An 18605-nucleotide genomic window follows, 5' to 3' on the forward strand; every position below is an offset into this window, starting at 1 on the left:
CGCGCCTGTACAGCCATACAGCCTTATAACCAACAGGAAATACTTATCGGCAAACTCGAAGTACATAATTATTATTGATTATTTACAAAAACTATAATGTATTTGACAACAGATGGCGCTCATGCTTAGTAACATCCGGGATATATACCGGTATGTTACATTGGTTTCTATGATCAACAACAAACAGAGTGTGGCACGAAAACTGCAACTTTTTAGTCGAAAAGGGACCTTAAAACAAATATAATCCAAGATGGTGAGTAGTATAATGAATTCAATAGTATTTTTGATAATTACTTTGTCATTTATCATGTGCCGATTAAAGTGATGACAAGCATTAAGTGAAAAATAGTAATGGCAGCAGGATTTGTTCAGTTGAGGCTACCTTGACCAAGTTACTAGGCCCACAGCTCGGGCAGGCTGTCGCCTCTTGATGAGGGGTGAGCGTCTAACATCAGCAGCCGATTTGTGATATTTACAATTTTGATCATTATTTATTTTCAAATTAGACTTTTAGTCTAGTATGATGCTAGGGATATGCGAGTACTTGTACTCATGTAAAAACATGACATTTCTTATTGAAATTTTACCCACATGTTGTGTGTTTGGTCAGAAAGTCAAAGTGAGTGACCGAGGCCAGCGCCAAAGAAAGTCACCATTTGACTGACACAGGTTGGTTATCCTGTCAGTTTTCAAAAGTCAACTTTTCATAAATAGTTTAAAAGATGTGTTTATAATATAATTGATAATATTAATAGCAACTAGTTGTGGTAGGTAGTGCTGTAGTCAAACGTTTAACCGTCCGGTATCCGACCGCCCATGGCGGATTCCGTTTTTAATTGGACGGTTTCGTTTTCCCGTTTTTTTAAAAAAAAAATTTTTATAATTTTTTTTTTTTTTTTTTTTTTTTTTTAAGTTTCGATTTATGCCCCTCCACCTGGCACTATGCCTGGCAATGTCTCCCAGCTCAGTAATTGGTGTGATGACTTACCACTTGGAAACTAGAACAACACTCCAATTTGTCTGTCATCTTGGTTTGAAAGTAATCTTTGTAATAGATCTCAATATATATTCATCCCAGTTTAACACATGGTGTACCACAAGGTTCTATCCTAGGTCCTCTACCTGTAGTTTTTAATTTACTTTAATGATCTTACACATTATTCTAAAACGACATTGTTACTATTATTTGTGACTAGTTCACAAGCACAAATCGGCGCCTTCAGTTAAATCACCTTCCTGCTTTTTCACACGGCCAAAAAAAAAAAAAAAAAAAAAAATGATTTTTTTTTTTTAAAAATTTATTTAAAAAAAAAATAAATCGTTTAACCGAAAACCGTCCGGTTTTGACAGGCGGTTAAACGGAATTGGAGATATCCGTGATGTTACAGCACTAGTGGTAGGTCCTAGTTAGTGCCACTTGATGAACAGAGTAGATTTTTAGAGTAGGCCTAGAGGTCTAGTTATAGATTTTGTTTTGGTCATAAAATAAAACTGCAATTTAGGAAACCTTTATTTTGCAAAGTGTCTTGACACATTAAAACCCTCAGAGCAAAGTCTTTGACACAAAGTATATTTTTTCTTCTGTTTTCTGTTTTCTGTTATCAGCCTCCAAAAAAAGGGAAGAAGAAGGGTAAAAAGAAGTCGGCAAAGGCAAAGACTCCAACCGTCATTGATGGAATATCTACGGAGGAAATGTCTAAAGAGCAGGTAAGTTGAAGTGCAAAATTAATGTGCGATTTTTTAAAGATATATATGCGCTGTTTGAATCTCAGAATGTCTGTTTTATTCTGGTCATCTTTCTGACTTCCTTTCCCTTGATTTGTATTCATCATAAAGTGTAAAGAGTATTATCTCATCTGTCCTGTGACTTATGTTCATTATGTCTCATAATCATGCAATCTTACAAGTTCTCATACATTTTTTTATTGAATCATAAATATTTTAATGACCTGAGAAAATTTATGTCAGAGGTCAATTTTGTAATGTTTAAGACTGTATTGATGACAATGGTAAACAAATTTTCCTGAAATGCGAAGGTAATTGCAAAGAAATGTGATACATGTATGCCCTAAAGGTACACAAGAATGGAATTATACTAGTATCAATGTCAGATGATTTGAAAAGAATTACAATAGCAAAATACAGAGAGTATTACATCAGTATGATTGCACTGATTCACAAGGATCATTTCAATATATTTTAAGGGTAGGACATTGCACCTTACTAGAATGTATAACTGTTTTTTGCTCTCCTTCTGTATTCTTAAAAAATGAACTGATTTTTTTAATCTGGCACTAAAACTAAACAGGAAGAAAGTGAAAGTTCCTTGTATACTGTGACTCTTTATAAATGATTATCCATTCCTCCGTTATTCCACAGTTGGAAGAGCACATCACAAGGTTGCGAGAGGAGTTGGATAGGGAGAGAGAAGAGAGGAATTACTTCCAGCTTGAGAGAGATAAGGTGAACACTTTCTGGGAGATCACCAAGAGGCAATTCGATGAGTCTAAAGCAGGACTTAGAAACAAAGATAGAGAGATGGAAGATGCAGAAGAGAGGCATCAAGTTGAAATCAAGGTTGGTCTTGTAGTTTTTGTGGCAAATTAAAGGCCATCATCAATTTTATGAATTTGAATTCTGATCATGTATGCAAATATTAAGATTCTATCCCAAATATTAAAGAAAAACATAGATTAATATGCATTTTGGATGTTTAGATGATTTTTTTTTGTCTTTGATCATATTTGTTCACTTTTCACAGTTTCATGATTTTAACAAATATATATGGGAAGTTATATTAAATAAAAACATAGATTAATATGCATTTTGGATGTTTAGATGATTTTTTTGTCTTTGATCATATTTTTTCACTTTTCACAGTTTCATGATTTTAACAAATATATATGGGAAGTAAAGTTATTTCTTATTTCTTCATACACCTAGGGGCTAAAAATTAGGGGAATTCTGAATAACAACTGTTTTGCAGTTTCTTGTTATCCTGAAATATAATTGATTTCTTTCATTTGAGGCTTCACAAGAACATTTTACCTTTAGAAGAAGAGTAGAGTAATTGAGAGGTGGAAAATATGTTTGTCCTTGATAAACTTTTGTTTAACCATGAACGAATATCTTCTTTAAAAAAGATTATCACAGGGGGTTTGAATGCAGTTGCTTTTAACAATTTGTTTGCAAAAGATTCACATGATAGCACTTAATCTCCGTATTGTGACTATAGTATAATATAACATTACATTGACTCTCCTTTGCCTAGGTTTACAAGCAAAAAGTCAAGCACTTGTTATACGAGCATCAAAATAACATCTCTGAACTGAAAGCAGAGAGTGCAGTGGCATTGAAGCTTGCTCAGGATGACAATCGTTCACAAGAAGGTGATCTCAGGAAAGATAAACGCAATCTCAAAGTTTCTGTCAAGGAGCAGGAGCTAGCTCATGAAGATATCATCAAGGATCTCAAAATGGTAAGACTTGTAGGATTGAAGGTTACCGTAAATCAATAACGTTCATTTGTGTAAGACTTTAGAGAGTGGTTGAGAATCAGAAAAGTTGCATGCCCCCAAATAATTAAATTAAATGTAGAATAGTTTTGCAAATGTCCTTTGCAATAAAAATGGAAGTAATTAACAATTTGTGACAGTTCTACTTCATTATTATGAAACTGAGTTAGAATATTTGCCATATTTTAATGTTTGAAGCAGTGTTAACAAAAAATAACCAACAAAAATAAATTTGCATTAAAATGGGATTTGAACATTAAAAAAGTAGGGTATTTTTTAGTATACAAATTGAAAAACTATCAAAAGGAGATTGAAATTTTAGTAAGGACTACATTAGGGACCCGTTTCACAAAGCCTTTTTTTTTTTCAATGACAAATGTCAGAAAAGTGACAAATCTGTTGATATTCAATCAGGAGCAAGGATTTCACTAGCTTATAGCAACAAATTTTCATTTGTCACTGATGACAAGTTTTGTGAAATGGGGCCCAGGAGAAGCTCTTTTCAAACTTCTTTTTTGAGTCCTAGTAAGAAACAAATTTACCTTTTATTTTAAGCACAAAGTTATGTTGATGGTTGAAAAGGTTTGGGCAACTTTACCTTTATCTAATATTGTCTTCAATGTCTTTTAAAGTATTCATTTCCCATTACCAAATTCTTTTTGCATAATATTTTCATTTGTTCAATCACTTGTGTTTCTTTGTAGAAAAATGATGAGTTGGTGACTAATCTTAGAGCTGACTTTGAAAGAGAAGCAAGAGGTAAGATTAATTCTGGAATATTAGTTTTATTCTGGTCCTTTGTGTATTATACTGTGTTCCTTCTCAAATTGTTTAAATAATACTGGAGCAATTCAACCAATTATGTTCATGTTTTTGATGTTGAATATAGAAGTTGCATAGATGCTGGGAAAAGAACAAAAATGAACGGCATAATTTAAAAGGAATTCTGTTGAATCTGTCAACATAATGACTTGCTTCTTAATGATTGGAACACTGACATTAACCCAGCTTTTACTGTTCAATCTGTCCCCTAGAAATTGAGGCTAAGTACGAGAGGAAGATGCGTTCTTTGAGAGAAGAGCTTGAACTGCGACGGAAGACAGAGATCCATGAGATCGAGGAGAGAAAGAACAGTCAGATCAACACACTAATGAGGAATCATGAGAAAGCTTTCAGTGACATCAAGAACTATTACAATGACATCACACTCAATAACTTGGCTCTTATTAATTCACTCAAGGTAAAGCTTACTTTATTTGGAATTGGAAAATAAATGTTGACATTGAAATTCATGGATATACTACACACCAATGTTTTTCCTATTTGCAGTGTCTCTTCTTGCACTTTTGCTAACCATAGTGAAACCTTTTTCAAAGATGTATTGTGCTATAAAAGAATGATGATTCTGAGTCAGTATGATTTTTTTGCAAAGATATTTGAGAGATGGGAAACATTGTTTTATATGTTTTAGCCTTTGTATGTAATTGAAACATATAAGCTTTGCTTGTCATCACTACTCAAACTCATTTTGCACGAGATATCCCCATTCTACATGTATTTCTTCCCATCTTATCTATGATCGTTTCGTTTTGTAAATTGATTAAACCAGTAAAAAAAGGAATTTCCAAGAAGACTATAAATACTTATTTTCAATTTGAATCTTTGTTGCCATAGGAACAAGTAGAAGAAATGAAGAAGAAGGAGGAGAGGATGGAGAAGCACATGAATGAGATCCAGGCTGAGAACAGACGTCTGAAGGAGCCTCTAGAGAAGGCTAGGGAGGAGGTGACGGAACTTACCAGACAACTAGCTAACTATGAGAAGGACAAGGCTTCGTTGGCTGTAAGTATGATCATGCTCCTTGGATAGCTTGGAGTTGTGTCTTGAAGATATCTCTGAAGCAATTGGTATCGGCTTGATTTCCAGACTGGCCCTAACATTATATGCCAATCTTCCTTTGTTGCTCTTTACATATGTTTTGATTTGTGAACCATCAAGTTTGAGGATAAAAAGCCATGATAATTGACAATTTGTCAGTACCCTTTTTCAGGCCAAAATTATCGTCTTGGTAAAAATGGAATTTATCTTTTCTTCCTTTCTTGTTTCTTTGTCCATGTGGCAAACTTGTGAAGATAAAGGGTCATCATAGATGATCTGTTGGTCATTACACAATGAATTGATGTTGTATCTTGCCATATTGAGAGTTTTTGAAAGCCCATTTGCTTAGAAACTTACTTGATGAATCCATGGTTATATAAAGGTGAAAATATTTTGATCGACACTAACAAGTCTCCTTTCCTTAGTGGACAAATGGTTATGACACAAAAGACAAGTTCTTGTATAAATTAGCTGTCTGTGTGTAGTTATTATTTATTTCATTTTTAGTCTACTATGTAACAATATAATTTGTACCCAATATGATATATCACAAGTGATATCATTCCATTAATCCCATGCTTTCTTCTACAGAGTGCTAAGGCAAGGTTAAAGATCATGGATAAGGAATACAAAGATCTTCAATGGGAGCATGATGTACTGGAACAGAGGTTTGAACAGGTAAGCATGAACCTTTTTTGAATAACTTCCCTAGAATATTCAATCCACATAATGCTTTTCATATCTGTATATCTTTATATTCATATTTGTGACCTAATTATCTACATGTATCCATATTTTAATTTAGTTCCATTTCCTTCTCTGTAAAGGTTATAATTCATAGAAGAAAAAATCTCTAATACCGCTTGATTTGAAGAATGCATCTAAGATTATTTCAGCATGTAGACCTCAAACTACACCAGTTTCTTTCCTCTCTAGAAAGTTTTTTAGTTCAATAACCATACTTTCAGGTTCTTTAAGTCTATGTGTTTACATTATATGTGTAGTGGGCTCCTCGTTTTTACCTTGATTGCTTTAGTTTGTGAAGTAATAATGCTGATTGTTTCCTTGTTTCTCCACGTACAGTTGCAGAGTGAGAGAGATGAACTGTATGCCAAGTTTGTGAAGGCCATCCATGAGGTCCAGCAGAAGAGCTCCTTTAAGAATCTTCTCCTGGAGAAGAAGCTTGGCGCCCTCTCTGACACGCTGGAGAAGAAGGAGGCTCAACTCAACGAGGTTCTCTCTGCATCCAATCTGGATCCTACGGCTCTCACAGTGGTTACAAGAAAACTGGAGGTAGGTTTTGTGGTTAGATATGTTGCTGCTATGTTGATAGTGATGTGGATAATGATGATGAAGAAGATGATGATGACAATAACAACTATGATGATAATGATGATGACAACAATAACAATGAAGATGATGATCATCATCATGATGATGTTAATTATAAAAGCTATGATGATGGTTTTGATGATGATGATGATAGGGATAAAATCAGAATAGTGATTGTAACAGTGATTGTGACATTGACTGATTGTGAGGATAAATTATGGTGATGAATCACCATTGTTTAATGGTGACTGTATCTTGGAACTGATGAACACTTTACCTCTTTTTGTCTTCTGTAGGATGTCTTGGATTCCAAGAACAGTGCCATCAAAGATCTGCAGTATGAGCTGGCTCGAGTCTGCAAGGTAAGACTAATGACCTTGAGGAATAAAGAACTGGGCCTGTTGCATAAAACTTACCATTGATGGTAACTTTGCCATCATTGGCAACTACCGTGGTAACAGGGCTCAACAGCCAATCAAAATCAAGGTTTATATGGTAGTTACCATTGATGACAAAGTTACCATCAATGGTATGACGAGTTGTTGTCATTACTGAATTTTATTGAGATTTTTTATTTCTATTAGATTTTGGTATTTTTTAAATTTTTTATTACCGGTAAACAGATTTTGACACATACCGTCATCATCGTGAGCATTTCTTTTAAAAGTATAATAAACTTCATGAAAGTTAAATAGCTTGTTATTTAAACTTATGTAGTTTATTTTCATACTGTAGAACATAATTTTTGCTTCTTTAACTCTCCACTTACTTAATCTTAAACATGCCATCATGTAAATACTCTGCTTATTTACTCACAATCAGTACATCTCTTTCTGTTTTCATCTACCGTACAGGCACACAACGACCTACTACGTACATACGAGGCCAAGCTGCAGGCGTTTGGCGTTCCAACTGAAGAACTAGGGTTCAAGCCCCTTGAGAGCACAATAGGAGGACAGCAGCTTGGGCAGGGAGCAGCAGGATTAGTGGCTGCTCCTACATAATCTTCACGTTAATCAATCAACGGTCATTTCCATGGTCACTCACATTTCCAGGAACATTTTTGGAATATTGATCATATAGACTCATAATTACTCCTTTGAATATCCATTGCAGTTCTGCCATTAGAACACTATCGTACTGCTTTGAAAAGTTTAATGGCAGCACCACAGTTACACAAAATAGTTTGTAAAGAGGTTTTGTAACACGTAGATACCAAAGCAAGTAAGTCGTATCCCCAGCATCAGTCAGCACAATATTTATGCATTATTTCTCCATACTGTGTCTTCTCCTTGTCTTGATTGTTCATGTTTGGAAGAAAAAAAAGTCCCTCATAAACAAATGATATCAGTGTGAGCTAGACTTACACAGATTCAGGTAATATCATCAGAAAGTAATGGATGGCATGGAGCAGGATGTTTGTGTTGTATTGTATTGAATTTATTTCCGTCCAGAAACATATAACTTTTCTATGCTCTGAAAGGCCAGTTTCCATGGGAAGCCCAGGGATATGATTATTTATATTTCTCATTCATATTTATTTACTTTTTGATATTTTTTAAGTGGAAGGAGGATATGGTTGGCCTTTCATGTTTCATGAGTTGGCAGATTTGTTTGGTATCGATAGGTTGAATCATTTATTGGCAAATTTATCATAGTAACTTATCAAAATACTCTACCTAGAGAAAGTAACCTTTTTAACATTTTATCGTAAGAATTGTTTTGGAGCCTGTAAGGAGAGAGTAAGGACACCAAACCTGGGTTCATTATACAAGACTGTTACAGAGGAGTCTGAGGGTATCAAAAGAACAGAGAAATTATTGTTTGGGAAGCTGCATAGGTATATACAATGACTGTGTATTCAAGTTAAATTAGTTGTACACATTCACTTTGTACACATTTATTCTGTGTAAATATTTGTAAAAATATTGAATTATAGCAAATTTGTACAGGTTGTTGCTTTGAAAAACATATAGATCTTTGTGTATCGATGTGAATAAAATCCTGCTTATAAGCGTGTACAAAAACAAAACTGTTGTCTTTTGTTTCCTGTAGTATTCTACTTCCTTGGATATTCACACTATGAATAGTTGGTGTTTATTGTATCCAGCGCAAATGAACTATATTTTCACTCTGATATCTTAATGCACACTGAATTTCATCAGTGAGCATGCTTCATCAATTTTCACTCTCTCTCTCTATGCTTTGATAGATAAAAAGGCACTGTGGTTACTATCTCTCTTTAAATGCTGTAATGTTGTGTTACAAGTACAACTTCAAAATCACTCAACATGATCTAGTACGACTGATTTCTCTTTCTACCCTCCCTCTCGCTCCCTCTCTCTCTCTCTCTCTCTCTCTCTTCCCCTCTCATTCTCCATTGCTGTCTTTCTCAACCTCTTGTTTCTCTTCTCTCTCCCATTACCATCTTCCCATCTCTCTTGTCCCTATTCCAAAATGAAAATCTCATTGTCTTTCTTCCCCTCCCGGTTTACTTCTTTACATGTATTCATGTTTTCTTTTAAAAGCAGGGTAGTCCAATGCAGAGCCACATAAAGCCTGCAGTAGGGTCCTTCCCTTTCTTAAAGGGACTTTGTAACATTGTTCAGATGAGAGATAGTGGTGCTAAGATAGTGACTTCAATGCTAGATGTACAATTAAAGATAATCTGAAAATTTGAGTGAAAACAGATCATTATTCATGGTACCATTTGGGAAAAACTGATCTGATCGATTCCTTAATTCTCCTAACTATATTATTCTACTTCTATTCTGCTACTTGTCAAAGCCTATTCAGCCTCAAGACAAGGACAATTTAATTACATTTTAGATGAATGTAAATCGTCGCAAAGCAATAAAATGGCTCTACATTCCATTCCAGACATTGAAGTGTTGACAGATTTTTATAGCCTGTTTTATGTATTTTTCTCATGGAAAAAACGGTTGGGAACATTCAAAAATGGTTGGGAGAATTTACTGTTAATCACTGTTAGAGGGTGCCTCACATCGACGCCTTCAAAGAAAACCATAGATATCTTTGTGGTTTGAGAATTTGTTCAGGATTTTTTGCATGTCAGAGGGTTAGTATAGTAGAAGGAATATAGTAAGTAACATTTTATACAAAAATTAAGCAATTTTTTTTCATCAACCTTCAACAATGTTACCGAGTCACTTTAAATCTCTTCCCCCTCTCTCCCATTTCTATCCTTTTAGAAACTCGTAATCTCTATAGAGATTCCTATCCCTCCACATATATTTCCCCACATCTTTTCTTTCCTCTTTATTTGAAGAAAAAAAATAAACCCCTTGTCATGAAAGGGAGCAAAATGTGGTGTTTCCCTGTCAAATGTTGAGATAAATGAGGCTTCCATACAAAATCCACAGCCATTATTGTATATCAAAGTTACATGGAATTTATTCATCCAGTCAACTGCATACAGATAAGCTGAAACATGAACGTACTGATCAGCCATCGGTTTCATGATTTCGTACAAATATTCTATGCGATATTCTGCACAATCATTATCATAGACGTCTTTAAATATGTTTTGCTACAATCAGCATAATCATACTATGCCTTTATAAATGGTATATGGTAATGATGATTTATCATCCATGGCAGTCCATTTCAAAGATGCACATAACATTTTACATGTACACACAACAATACATTTTTTTTTCTTCACAAGGACAAAAGGAAGGACTATGCAAATGAAAATAATGCCAACACAATAACTAGATTGTAACATGAGTTAGAACTCAAAAATATCACATCGTAGGGAATAATGCCTAAAGATGATAGACATATTACTAATTCTATTCATATTCATGGACTGTTTATGGACGGTATCTTATCCACCCATTCTGTATGATCCTCATGGTGGGATTCCAGTTGACATCAAAGAGCTGATGCTATGTCAGGCATAAACACATCCTACACCATCTCAAAAAGTGATATCAATTCAATCTCTTGATCTAGCATGAAATTAGAATAACTTTCTTGGGTACCACTTTTACTATGATAAATCATACAGTGTGTAAGTTTTATTTCTATACTGATGAAATAAAACTTGGTTTGTCTACACACACACATGTACCCTTTAACTTAGCAATTACCAACAAAGATGGATATATTTATTACCCTTGCCACTTCTGGTCTAGACCCTGTCAAATAAAAGTAGGTAGTACATGTAATGGTATGATTTAAAAGAACAACTTCCCACCTACAGAATCAATACCACCCATGTTTCATACGGTCAATATCTCCCTTGAAATGATTACGTACAAATTTTAAATGTGAAAGGTATTTGCCATATAAACACAAACTAAACTTTCACACGGTGCGCAGGTTGCATTTGATACGGGAGCGATATGCCATGAATGAAGTAAATTTGATAATTTTTGCAAGAAATCAAACTCTACACCTACATGTAAAGCTATTATTTTGTTACTTCTTTGAAGTGTGACAATCAAGGAAATTGTAAATATGAACAATAGAAAGATATAAAGAAGAGAAACACTTTGAAAATGATCTCCTAAAGCACACTAAAACTCATTGAAGCATCATTCATCACATATTCAATCTCATGAAATTTTGACTATTGATCATTATCTGACAATCTCTCTGTGCTAGTTTCAAAGTATACAATAAATCAAATTGGTAGGATTGGCCATTTTATCATTTTTTGTTTGAATCTCAATTTAAATCAGTGATCTAAATCAAATTAATAATGTAAAGAAGCATGTAAAGAAGCATAAATCACTGATTTTATCAGCATTTGCTATTGCTTGGCCAGCCGTAACTGCTGGTGTAACATATGAGCTTCTTTTGTTATCTCTCATTGATAAAATCAACCTACCGGTATTTCTGACAGTGGAAATAAATCCCAAACATTTTCATTGGAAAGGATAAAAATGCAAGTTGTAAGGACAAGACCATTATTGGTTCATGCCTTCTATAAACTACACCTGTATATTCTGACAACTAAAAGAATTTGCAAAACAAAATTACTGTTTATTAAACTACATATTTGGAATATACTACCTCTAAAAAAAAATTAATAAACCAACACCAGAAGACAGAAAAGTTGCTTACAGTGAAGGGAATAGCTGAGAGCCAGAAAATATGACGACAAAGGCACTCACCTATATCAAATTATATCTTTCTTCTTTTTGCAACACAAGGTGGATAAGTATAAGCGAAAGGTAGTGGTACGTAAAGAAAAGCCCAGAATGTAAAATGCATAATTGTTGAAAATCATGATTTAATTGCATAAGGTGGAGCCATATCATGTGGCCCTGGAGCTAAGAAATACCTGTGCTATCTGGATAACGCTTAATGATAAAGGTGAGTTCTGGTAAAAAAAAAAAAATTGATTCTCACAGAATCAAACAAAAATTACACTGAATGTTCAAGATTACAAATAAATATTATTTGCCAAACAATTTTGGTAGAAAATGTATAATGGCTGAGTAATGAGCATAGAAAGATTAGGAAATCAAGGTTAGTAGCCCCGACACCATTTGTGTAGTCCCATATACACCTTTCTGCGTACAGTGCTTGTTACTTTACCAAGACTGGGCCAAATTTATTATGATTTTGATGACTCCAGAACTTTGCAGTACACACCAAAACTTACATGCTACATGATCAACTTTTTCTGATCCATTCCACACCTTTTCTTTCACAATGCAATCGGATGACCAGAACTCACCTATATCTTTAATATTATCAATGCTGCTAATCATAGACATGCAGATCAAGGTACATTTCTCAATACACTCATATCACCAACAATCATGCCTCGTACATTCTGAATGCATGTTTACATGCCACTGCATTTGCTAAGCTAGCTAGGGCTAAACTGTATTCCATTCTTTCATTCTTCCTTCGATCTCATTCACAATCAGCTTAATTGTAATTTGTAATTAGAAAGAATACTGAATTATAATGACTCAGTGGTGCACCCTCCTCGGGACGTATGTCATGAAATTCCTGAGGTCAAAGTTCACAGAGATACAGGTCATTTGGGGAGCACTGTAACTGATTCATGATCATTCATCCAAATCTTCGACAAACTTGTTGTATTGTTCCTCAGTCATGAGATCATCAATCTCTGATGGGTTGCTCAGCTTTATCTTAATTATCCAACCTGAAAGAAGAAAACAATCGAGTCAATCACATTTTGTACAATCTCAATAATATTTGCTTTTAAAATAAATCATAAGAGCAAAAAGTATGAAAATTGGAACATGTTTATTCTTCCAGAATGAGATACCTAATGAAAAAAGTAACAAAGATAATTTGCATGTTAGGTACTGCAGGTTTTTCAGACCAAGTCAAGGCGATATCAGACTCATCACTGTTCCTCATTTCAAGCTGATCATTAATGTTTGAAATTCATAGAACAGTTCATGATGGCGATCAAATGAGAAACAACAAAAAAGTGATATGTAGGAAGACTTAAAACGCCCAACAAATTTTTATTTTAGTATAAAAACTGTCAATATGACTACCGGTATACAAAATCACAATTTTGGAAGGCTTCACATATGTAGTTTTACATATTTCTTGCTATTGAGATTTTCAGATTTCTTCAAAAATTTGATCACATCAGAATCTTACAGGGTGTGGAGGGCTAAGAGAGAAACATTGACAATCAATTTCAAACAAAGCTGGAAATACGGAGAGCATATTGATAACCAACTCTATAAGATTTTGGTAATGAAAGTGTGACATTTTCATCAAAACCTGTCAAGAATTTACCAGACATCTAGCCCATGTATGACTTCATAATTATATGCAGCTCTGTTAGGTTGGCAATATTTTAAATAATTTATGACTTATGATTTATAACAAATTCAGTGTGAATAAATCTGACATCCTTATTATTCACATGACATAACAGTACAAAGTACTGCACTGTGTCTGTTACACAGAGAACAAAATATTTGTTAACCTGTATCAATGTTACAGCATCCAACATTTTAGGACGACATTACAGTGGCAAACATTTCTCAAATCATAGCGTTTTTCTAAGATTCTCACCTTCTCCAAATGGATCCTGATTGACCAAGGATGGCGTAGATTCTAGTATTGAATTGATCTCTATGACATCACCAGTAACAGGAGAGAAGAGATCACTCGCTGCCTTCACACTCTCTAAAGCTCCAAAATCACCTGAGGATACAAAAACAACAAGACTACATTCATTCAACAAGTCTAAAAGGTATATTAGTAATGTGAAAACAGATAATTTCATATGCAGGAAACTTTGGCAAATTTCTGGAGTGGTTCGAATGTGCTGAAATTTCATGCTGGAAATAACAGAACAACACATGCCCACTTCTTTCATATAATAAAAACAAATTTTCATGATGCCATAGATGACTAATTTTACATTACATTTACAGATCAAAGGTATAACCAAAAGGATCTAAACGCAGAACGTATGAACTTCATGAAAAGACATTGACGGAAAGGGAAATGAGTTGGCATATTCAAAAAAAATTCTTAACTTATCATAATACATGATATTGATGATATTCTATCATAAAAAGCTATTCTTGAAAACAATGAATTCTATCTGAATTATACTCACCATCTTGTTCTAAACTGTCTCCAATTTCTGGCAACTGCACATACACAATATCACCAAGTTTTTCCTGTAAGAAAGAATGACAATGATTTACTGATATCATGCAGTGTACACACAAACAAAATTTGGCCAAGCCTATTAAAGCTAATCTTGAGCTCTGGTATGAAAATTGTATCTTTTTATTTATTCTGGATTGTTTATCCTGTAGCAGATTGATTGTTTGAACCAATAATAAAAACAAACACACACAAACTTACTGGGCATCATCTTTGATAAAAAACACAACTACCATTAGCAAATAGTTACCTGTGTTAAGCACATGGTGTCAAGCCTACTTACCCTTTTCTTTCTATGCTCATTACTCAGCCCCTATACTTTTTCTACCAAATTGTTTGGCATATATATCATTTATGTGTAATCTTGAACATTCAGTGAGAGTTTTGTTGGATTCTGAAAGAATTTATGTTCTATCATTGCAACAACTTGAGCTTATCTTTAAGGCTACGGAGAGCTAATAATCTTATCCTCAAAATCATTGACTCACATCAGAAATACCTGAAATCATCAAACAGGATTTAGAAGCATCCTGTTATGAAAATAGCAACTGCTATAAAGCAGTGTTGATTCCCCACTGGCTTTTAACCTCAAAATATTAATTTATTTTTAACCTAACTCTACTCATTGTAAATGTACATCCTAGGTTTTCTCTTATTCACTTGATGCATCCCCAATCATCACTCATCTGGATGTAGCTCTTGTAGTTCTCAGTGAGTCTCTGATGGGATTATCTCTACAAGGTACACAGTATCTCCCCTGACCTAGTGCTCTTTTCCTAACCCTTCATCCCTTTTGTCTCTACTTCAGCCCGCTCAGGCCACATTTAGGCCTGTAAACCGCCATCGGATCGGGGGCTGATCTTGAGCCGATCAGGTGAGATTGGATAATAATTTCTGATCACTGATCAACAAAAATGATCAGATAAAAAAAATCTTTTTTTTTTTTTTTTTTTTTTAATGCCAAATTTTGTCAAGTTTTTGGCTATCAAATGCCTTTAAAAAAATGCATAGCTGGGATTATTTTGTCTTTTGGAGTTGTTGTGAAGATGTTTGTTGATATTTGGTGCCTTTTCATGACTTTTAAATTAATAATATTGGTCCATAATAATCTTGGATTATAATGTATCTCCCCTGACAGTACTCTTTTCCTCACCCTTCATCCCTCTTTTCTCTACTTCAGCCCGCTCAGGTCACATTACCTGTGCATATTGTGTGATTCCTACTGTTCCATTCCCTCCTTCTGTTGTGATCCATTCATGGTCTTTGCTGAACTTTTTATCTGAAAGGGAAATGCATACATACAAGATTCTCATTGCTTCAGATTTTGTCTACCGGGTAACTCTCTGACAATGTACTATGTAGGCAGGTTGACTTCTTCAAGAGCAGTTTTGCTCAATGTGTATCTCCTTTGTGCAGTACAACAATCAAACTATTCTTATGCAGGGAAAGATAAGTTCTGGTTAAATTGACTGACAAAGAATTAAACATAACTTTTCCTAATCTCCTCAAAAGGAGTATAGACATGAGAAATGTAACTTACAATGTGAAATATTATATTATTCTTTCTGAATAATATGAGCAAATAAAAACTGTATGTACATTTTTAAAATATATTTCTTGATCTTCTAATGATAGAATTAGAAGATCAAGAAATTGATTTTTTAAATTTAATTAGATTTAGATTTTTTAGATTATTCAGAAAAAAGGGACAGAATTTGCTTTCTGTATCACAATGCAAGTTACATTTCTCATCATGTCTATACTTGTATTGTTTGAGGAGATTAGGAAAAGTTATATTTATTTCTTTGTCATTCAATTATCATCTTCTAATTCTATCATTCACTTTATTCAACATTTTGTTTTCAGTACATGATATCGATATTAATTATTAGTATAAATATAAAATCCTTTAATAATAGCACACATCGCATCACAATGCAATCTCTCAAAGTTTGAACCCCTAACAAGTAACATGGATATTAATTAATCTATATCCATCTACCATCCATAGGCAGCGAAGACAGCAGTCTCAGAGTCTGTGCTTAATTAGACCCATGCCATGGCCATGCCCATATTTAATTGTAAATCGTGAATAAAAAGAAATAGAATAGGGTCTAGGTCTAGACCTATTTAAAAACTAATAGATCTAGACCTACATAGATCAAGATTATCAATGAAGGGAAATTCGTTCATGAAAATGTACACTACTGACCAAGGTATTATTTTAGCAGACGACAATTATTTCACAAAAGACCCAAAGCTAGCAATCCGAGATCGAGACACACCCACTCAGCTCACTGGCCACTCTCACTGATGAAGCAGCGCATGCAGCCATTTTTTTTTTCTTCATGAGGCCTACGCAGAATTCAACGCATGGGCACACGCTGAACCACAACAAGCAAATTGTACATGAAAATGTTGCATTTTTCTCACCGCTATTTAAGGCAGCACTTATTGTCACCGGTCTTGAAAATGTGAATGTTGAATGCAAAGGTTTAGACAGAGATCGACACTTTTCCAATACACGAAGTCGAAGAGTCGGTCTCAGTTGAGAGGAGAGACACCGTGTCAAAGCAGTGAGAGCCATTTTGGAGAATCAAATTCACGCAGTGAAAAGGTTGTTAACCTTATTTTATAACCGCTTCAGATAAACCGTCCAACTCCTGTTCTAACTGGCCGTCAGGAGACGAGGCGGAGGATATAGGAGGTCATGGGGATTGAAATGGATGTCGTAGCACCATCGATCTGATCTACAATGGGTTGCACTCATCAACAAAGAACAATAAGGAGATATCACACTTTCTTGATATGTAATCTTAATTAATCTCTGGGGTTTGTTTGCATAGGGAAATGTTTAGTTTCATTATACACAGACGTTGTGTGTCCGCATAAGAAGAAGTTTACAAGCAATTTCATTAATCTTATTTATATTGGACAATATTATAAAGGACAAATATTCATCATGGTTAGTGCTTTTTGATGAATATTTTTCGTTAAAATTGAATACAAAAGAGAAGGCTTTATATTATTAAGAATGTCCGGACACCCCCCCCCCCCCCCGAGTCCATATCAGCAGAAGCCCAACATGAATCTGCCTGACGATTAGCAGTCAACCAGAAAGACTCATAGAAAGTTGAATGACCTTGTTTTTATACAATGATCACACTGAATTAAGCCTGATTGAGAGGTAACTGGTACGAAAATGATCCTTGAGCATTTAAATGCAAACATCGGTCATAGTTAAAAACAAGCAAAATATGTCCTATGTTCAGAGGCGGCGGACCCGGGGACACAATGCCCCCCCCCCCCCCCCCCACACACACACTTTTTAAAGTACCCCTAAAGTGTCTTTACATAGGAAAAGTGCCCAGTTTTATTTCTAAATAGGTGCCCGTTCTTAATTCTTATCCCTTTTGCAGCCAACATCAAGTTCTGTAGAACTTTGCAGGAATAAAGTTCACGTATCTGTGAAATTTAAACATTAGTGTCCTAATATTCAAATTATCCGAGGAAACCTGTTTATACTTGCTAAACTTCACTGTCAGACACTATTGCGTGACTGACTGGCTTTTTTCTTCTTTGGTAATAACATCCATAAAATGAGCTGTACATGGTACATAATGGCCGAAATTAAAGTGATTGAATCTTTGCGCAGCACAAAACGTACAACCATTCGGTACAATGGTCTGAAAATCAGACTATTATTTACTGGCTCTATAGCTCTTAAGTCGATTCGACAACTAATAGTCGTTTATTTCAAGCCCCCACCCCCTTTGTTTAGGGAATTCCTAAATTAGTTTTATCTTTCAAATGCCATTGGAATTTAACCTTTTAAAAAAAAAAATTGGTCTGCAAATGGGACATAGTACCTTTAAGTGCCCCTTAATATTACCAAATCTGAGAGGTGCCCCTTTTACTTTAAAGAGTGCCATTTTCCTTTATAATAAGTGCCCCTTCCCCCTCCTGATAAGTGTCCTTTTTCATCGGTGATGAGTGCCCAGTTTCAAATCTGACTTTCCAATAAGCGCCATTTTCCTTCTGATGATTACCCCTATTCCTTCTATGTGATAAGAGCCCCTTTCCTCGTTCTCACCAGTGCCTTTTTCATCTCTGGTGAATGCCCTTATCAGGGGCGAAAAGAGCCCTATTTTCACTTTGATAATTTCTTTTTATACTTTGACAAGTGCTCCTTTTCATTTCTAATAAGTGTTCTTCTCCCTTTGGATAA

General features: G+C 34.7%; 2 protein-coding genes across 2 annotated transcripts; one reads left to right on the forward strand and one right to left on the reverse strand.

Moving 5' to 3' along the window:
- Positions 1-125: 125 nt before the first annotated feature.
- LOC576676 (dynein regulatory complex subunit 4) lies at positions 126-8756 on the forward strand. Its single transcript, XM_776957.5, has 11 exons — positions 126-253; positions 1606-1707; positions 2380-2577; positions 3272-3478; positions 4219-4273; positions 4549-4754; positions 5189-5356; positions 5984-6070; positions 6476-6685; positions 7021-7086; positions 7579-8756. The coding sequence occupies exons 1-11, from the start codon at positions 251-253 to the stop codon at positions 7726-7728; spliced, it is 1452 nt and encodes a 483-aa protein (XP_782050.2). The 5' UTR covers positions 126-250; the 3' UTR covers positions 7729-8756.
- A 3704-nt stretch (positions 8757-12460) lies between these two features.
- On the reverse strand, positions 12461-17027 carry LOC576609 (glycine cleavage system H protein). Its single transcript, XM_776897.4, has 5 exons — positions 16811-17027; positions 15577-15656; positions 14325-14388; positions 13772-13903; positions 12461-12875 (listed from the first exon to the last, which is right to left on the reverse strand). The coding sequence occupies exons 1-5, from the start codon at positions 16962-16964 to the stop codon at positions 12778-12780; spliced, it is 528 nt and encodes a 175-aa protein (XP_781990.2). The 5' UTR covers positions 16965-17027; the 3' UTR covers positions 12461-12777.
- Between the last annotated feature and the right edge of the window lie 1578 nt (positions 17028-18605).

The sequence above is a fragment of the Strongylocentrotus purpuratus genome, unplaced genomic scaffold, assembly GCF_000002235.5.
Source record: "Strongylocentrotus purpuratus isolate Spur 01 unplaced genomic scaffold, Spur_5.0 spur5_scaffold_8, whole genome shotgun sequence".
NCBI classification, from domain to species: domain Eukaryota; kingdom Metazoa; phylum Echinodermata; class Echinoidea; order Camarodonta; family Strongylocentrotidae; genus Strongylocentrotus; species Strongylocentrotus purpuratus.